Source organism: Gavialis gangeticus, unplaced genomic scaffold (genome assembly GCF_001723915.1).
Source record: "Gavialis gangeticus isolate Ggan-Ray unplaced genomic scaffold, GavGan_comp1, whole genome shotgun sequence".
NCBI classification, from domain to species: Eukaryota; Metazoa; Chordata; order Crocodylia; family Gavialidae; genus Gavialis; species Gavialis gangeticus.
This window is the reverse complement of record NW_017728992.1, coordinates 93045198-93051445: the sequence shown is the minus strand read 5'-3', so window position 1 is coordinate 93051445 and position 6248 is coordinate 93045198. Positions and strand designations below refer to the sequence as shown.

The window sequence follows — 6248 nt, the reverse complement described above, 5'->3', positions numbered from 1 at the left end:
GACCTCCTGTTCAAGCAGTAAAACACATGCTAATTTCACTTACATCATAATGAAGTTACAACTTTTTTGCAAGGAGTAGCTCCAGATCATATTAAGAAACATGTGTTCAGCTATTGTTGGACTGCTCCATGGAGATAATATGAGCAATTTGCAATCCTCACCCAGCCGTGACATCAGCCAGGGACCCTTCTGCTCTACCAGGCCTCCAGGTGGGATGAGGAAATCCACACTTGTCAGGGAGATGGATCCTGGATCTTCCACTTGCCAGATTTCTCCAGGCTCAGACTGAAAGCTGAATGCCTGCAGCTCTGCAAGGTCCTGGGGCTGGCAGCAAGAACCTATTGATTGTCAGTCCCAGCCCCCACACTGCACCAGAGCCTGTTCAAGACTTCAGTGTTGTACCAGGGCTGAGGCCACCAATCAGCGAACCGTGCATGTTTGAAATCATAGTAAACAGTACCGTGTGACTGCTCAGAACATGTTCTAACTTTTAGTATGTGTTAAATATTAGAGTATTAATGTCCCATGTGATGAGGCCCTGAAATTTGCCTATCCCTAATACTTATAATATAGAAATTGCCACAGCAGATATAGTACTATTAGAATCCATTCAGATCATTTGCCTTCCTCTGTCAAATGTCAACATTTGAACAGGACAGGTGGGATTTGAGGGGGCTGAATTTATTTTCTTTAAAGAGAATTAGGTTTTGGTGATTTTGATAGCCCAGGATGATGAGGCACTACTTGCATTCTTTTCCTAAGGATCTTATGTGCACAGATACCACCTGAAGGCTGTTCTCAAGCTTAATAATGAGAATGGAAACAATATGTTGACAAAACTAAATGCATTGACATTTATGTCGTAAGAGGGGTTGAAAACAGAGTCTTCCCGAGGTAGGAGTTAGAACATTGAACCAGCCCGGCTATTTCCCTTCCCTCCCCTCCCATTCTAGTCCCCAATACAAGGCATGTTGACACTCTCATCTCCTTCGCAGAGGGGGAGCTTGAAGCTGAATGGCTACAAGAAGTGGGTTTATCTACCTTGATCTCGGGAGCTGAAGAGGAGGATGGACAGGCCTTGTTATCTACACTGACCCGAACTCAAGCAGCTGCTGTGCAAAAGAGATACAACACCTACACCCAGACAATGAGGAAGAAAAATAAGCACACAGTCAGAGATGTGCGAGACATCTTTGGAGTCAGCGACTCTTCTGTAAGTACCACAGATCTCACAGTGCCTACTTATAGCACATTTTGGTTAAAAAAATAAAAATAAACTAACTAAAGCAATTGCTGCACAGTTTTGCAATTATCCCAAAAGCTGTATTTTTGGGGCTACTAAATTACAAATTCCTTTAAAAAATGTTGCTATATGGTAAAATCAGATTGCCAAAGTACACAATGGGAGAGCTACTTAGTGATCTAAGAGCCTTGTTACATGTTATGCTGTGAGCTGCCCAAATGTTGAACAGCATTAGTGCTAGCTTGAGTTTGGAAAAATCACATGTTCCAGCTAGCAGGAGCCTGGAGGACTAAAAAGTAAGTATCTCCCCCCTCCCCTTCTCATTCCAGGCTTCCCCCCTGCATCTTGGAGTACTGTCCCACTACTCACTGTGGCTGCCTGCTCTGTCTGTCCCAAGGAAGGAGGCAGGGAAGGGTTAACCTTTTTGCCCAGTCCCCCCCCACCACAGCTGTGGAGCTGCTGTTCTTCTCTGGGCTGAGCCTGGCCCAGACAACAGCAGAGGTGGCAGTGATGGCCAGGAAGGCAGGTTAATTCTTCCTTGCATACTCCCCCAGGACAGACAGAGCAGCCAGCCACAAGTAAGCAGGGAGCAGTGAACAGGATGGGGGTGGTCAGTGGGCCCAGTGTGAGCCAGCAGGAGATGGGGGTGGATGGGGTGTTTACACTAAGGTGCAGTTTAGAATGGCTACACCTTCGTGTAACAGGAGCTGGGTAACACAAATCAGAGATGATACTGCCCTGGAGCTGCATAACTTTGACTTGCCTAATGAATGCTTAACATTAGTTTCATATGTTAATGTGCAGACAATCCAGGTGTTAAGAGCTCCAGGAGCTGCCCAAAATTACCATACAACAAGGCTGTTAGTCTTCAGTTTAAATAGGTAAGGCACTTTGGCACTTCAGGCTCATACCTCAGCAAGATTATTACAGCACTCCCTCCAAGAGCACCATGTCATTTCTTGTGGGTGGACTTTCTTGCATTAAATCCCAAAATATTTTGCATGAGCTAAAAAGACTTTCTGTAAGATTAGGAGCTTGCCCTGTTTTCCTCAGGGCAAATATTTGTGACTAGCTATGTGACCAGCTTCTTTTTCAGGTAAAGTGCACTATAAAATGTATTAAATACTTTGTGTGTGGTAGAATCTGTATTTCCTGAAGCATAATGAGATTTCATTTTTGTAACAAAATGCAGCCAGCGGGGGGGGAAAAACACATTACATTAATTTTTTTGTTTCACAGTTGCACAGATTATAGATGATCTTTTGCTGATATTCTGATATAATTTTCATGTTTCCCTCTTCCTTAAAGAATCAGAATGTCCAAAGTTATGTTAAAGCCTTGCCCTTCAGATTATTATTTAACAGTTACCTTTTTAAAAATTTGACCCAGTATATTGTTCTGCCTTGTGAAAGTCTAAGATAACATTTGGAAAAAAATAACTGCTATGACTACTCTTTCCTCCTTCTCATGAAATTGTGCACTTCTATATAGTTCTCACCCAATTACTAAATACTCATTGCAAACACAGCTGTAGGCCACACGTTCACCTGTTACATAAAAGGGAAATGGGGGAGACTACAAAAGGCACAAAGAGCTATTAGGCACCCAGGTCCTATTGAAAAATGGAGAGAATTGGGCAGTTAGTTCCTAATTGCCCATCAGGCCATTGAGACTCTTCTTCCATGTAACTATCTCTATTTACTGCCCCAGAGATTTGAAAAAAAGCATATTTATCACCTTTCTAGTGATTAGGAGAAATTTAAGAAATGCTGGTAGCCTAGACCTCGGTGACTGTACCTTGGCTGAAATTGCTCCTACCAAATAAATCATCATTTCAGTGAGTGTTTGAGCACTAGTCTGAAAAGTAAAGCAGTAATTTTAATCAACCCAATCTACTTCTCTTGCCCACTGGTTGCTTCAAAGGACAGGAGCATTGAAAAGTGTGAAAGTCTTTTCACTTACTACCCTCCACATAAGAAGGAAAGATGCAATCTTTATCTACTCCTCCAGGCATCATAAGCACAACGGGTGCTGAGAGGCAAGGGATATAGACTGGGTTATTTTCTTATTCCCCTAACTATGATGAGGAAAGCATGATTAAACTACAAGAGCCACCCAAGGGGAGATTTCTTTTTTAAGGGGATGATTCATTTAGCTTTCCCCTTGACTACAAGAGAAAGGGGAATAAACATTTTTAATATGTAAACAGCACAATCATCAGCAATAGACAAAAGATTATCTTCCCTGTTTTGATTTTTTTCCTTTGCTTCCTAAACAGATTTCTTTCTTCCGTTTTTAGTTTGCTTTGCTGTCAGCAGACAGGAAGAAAAGACACAAGGGAAGGGCAAGTAAAGATTTTCCTAGTCATTGTGGGCATAGGGGAAGTTTTAGTGAAGGTTCCTACACTAGGTTTATAGGTTCATTTGAAAGGTGCTACATCAGTGTCTGGCATAATGAATCAGAGCTCAGAGGATCAGGTTTTGATACTGTTACCCAAGAAGAGGAGTGTAGCTCTGAATCCTTCTGCTTCCAGCCTAGATGACACCAGAGTTACAGATCCCTCACTCTCCCAAGTGCAGGACTGCTCTCAGAAGAGCAGAAAACACCCCAAATGTACAGGGAAAGAAGTGAAGCACTGGCTTCACTCTGAGGCTATCACACCCAGAACAGTCAATCTGGTTTAAAAACAGGAAGCTTGCTATGGTAGCCTAAGATCAGATTCAATGAGGGCACATCTACTTGTAATAAATTCAGGTGCATTAAACTGTTCCTGGGTACACATCTACATGTATACCGGGGTCAGAAGCAAATTAAGCGCAACAGGAGCAACTTAGTCCGGGGCTGCTCCTGCTCTGTTCTCCCCCACTGCAGCAGCCAAGGGGAGGCTGGGGGCACTGAGGGCAGCCCCAGTCTGGCAGGGGGCTCCAGGGGCAGCCTTGGGTAGGCAGGGGGCACAGCAGGTCAGGTCAGGTCTGGGCTCCAGGGGATGGGGAGAGCTGCTGTCTGGAGATGCCCCAGGAGCCAGGGCCAGCTCCCCTTCCCCCACCCCCAGAGCTTGTGGCTTGCCCCAGGACAGCAGGGAGCTACAGTGACAGCTCCTCCCTGCAGCATGGAGCTGCCCTCAGAGTCAGGGACATCTCCCCCCTGCTCCCCTCAGCTCGCAACTTATCTAGGTAGCAGTTGTGGCCCCCTGCTGCCTGGGCTGACTAGGAGCAATTTGCTCCCAGTTGGCATCTATACACGTGCTTTGAGCATTAGTTTAAAGTGCCATTTTAAAGTACCTGCATCTGTGGGTACTAGCAAATGACACTTTAAATTAATTTACTGCACAGTAATTTCTGCACATGTATAGATGGTGATGCTTTACTGCACATTAGATTAGTCAAATGTGCAATAAAGCGCATGTGTAAACACACCTTGTATGTGCTATCATGAAGCCTTAAAAAAAATAATGCCTCCTCAAAATGTTCTCTTAGGGAGCTTCCCTTAGATGAAATGTCTTCCCCACCCCTAACAATACTCATCATATGCTCATCAGTACTCAACATGTGCAGCAGAGAACCATGTTTACTGCTATGGTGTATTAGTTACAGTAGCCTGATTTTCATGAGTGCTAATCACTCACAGCACCTGTTTAAAGGCTCTTGGTTGCAAGTGCTCAGTGTATCTGAAAATCAGGCATTTTGGCCTCTGCTGAAACTTAAAAGAAAAGTAGGAAAGCTGCTGGGGGGTGGTGGTGGAATTGAAAACACTTTTGGCAGAAGTTAATTTCATACTAATGAATCGCCAAACCCTGAACACCTCCATCAAATAAGACATCTTTTTAGTTCTAAGGGGCTAGGGACAGAAGTTACACATAAACCAGTTTAAGTAATCAGAAACTGGTTTAAACCTGTAACATAAACCAGTTTCAAAATAGCCAAAACTGGTTTAAGATAAACCTGCTTGAATGTAGTATCAGCCTTAACTGACTTAAGTCAAACCATTTATGGAACTTCTGTCCCAGACCCAATTTAAGTTAAATCACAGTCCCCCAGCATACCAGGATGCTTTGCAGCCCTGGGATGGGCTGTGCTGTCTGCTTGAGCAGAGCAGGGTTGGCCCAGCCCCTCTGCTCTCTGGTCAGAGCAGTGAGGGCTGGCTGACAAAGGGGTAGGGGTGGGAAACCTGGATGGGGACACAGCCTGGGAGTGGGGTTTAATCCCCTCTCCCACCAGCATGGGACGCCAGCTGGGGTCTGCCAGGCAGGAGTGAAGCACACCCCATCAGGCATTTCCCCTGCTCACTGCTTGACAAGTGGGGGGCACAGCCTGCCCCAATGCTAGCCTGAGTCAAAGGTGGGGGGAAGGGGTTTAATTCTCCTCTCTCCCACCTCTCCCACTGGCACAGGACCTGACAGGGGCTGCTGCAACCCTGCCCGGCAGACCCCAGATGGGGTCCTGTGCTAGTGGGATAGGGGAAGGAGTTCAGCTTCCCACCAGCCTTCCAGCCGCTGCCAAAGGGAAGAGAGGGCTCACTCTAGTGCCCCCCAACTTCTACCATGAGCCACTGCAGGCATGTGGCTGCATTTCCAGAATCAAAAGTGAATGTCTGTTCATTTGCTTCTCAGTTCAATCTACGCTGGTTAGACTAACCTGCAAAGATTTAATTTATTTAAGCTCGGGCTTTTTGAATTTCTGTATTTAGCCAGGGAGTTTTCCTAGACTACCACATGCAAGATCAGGCTCTAATTAAAGAAGAATCTCAGCTCTCCAAGGGGTGCAAAGGGCAGTTAAAGCAACAGTGGTGGAAAAGATGAACAAATCTACAAGCAGTGGAAACCTGCAGCATGAGTAAAACGATAACAATAATATCTTTGGTTTACAATTTCTCTTAGCTGTGCTGTGGCACAGACATTCACATTTTCATTTTGTGATGGTCTGATGATTAGTTTTTAAATCTTCTATATGGCAGAAAGCTTTTTAAAAGACTGCCTCTCTGTCTCATCTCCCCTTTTTTTTTTTTT

General features: G+C 44.8%; 1 protein-coding gene across 3 annotated transcripts in view; it reads left to right on the top strand.

Annotated features, from left to right (window-relative positions):
• ARHGAP28 (Rho GTPase activating protein 28) overlaps window positions 1-6248 on the top strand; it is a 135726-nt gene that overhangs the window by 95892 nt on the left and 33586 nt on the right. For all 3 annotated transcript variants that reach the window (XM_019525637.1, XM_019525644.1, XM_019525649.1), the window contains one exon: window positions 996-1213. In XM_019525637.1, coding sequence (XP_019381182.1) covers window positions 996-1213 — 218 coding nt within the window. The remainder of the gene's footprint in view (window positions 1-995; window positions 1214-6248) is intronic.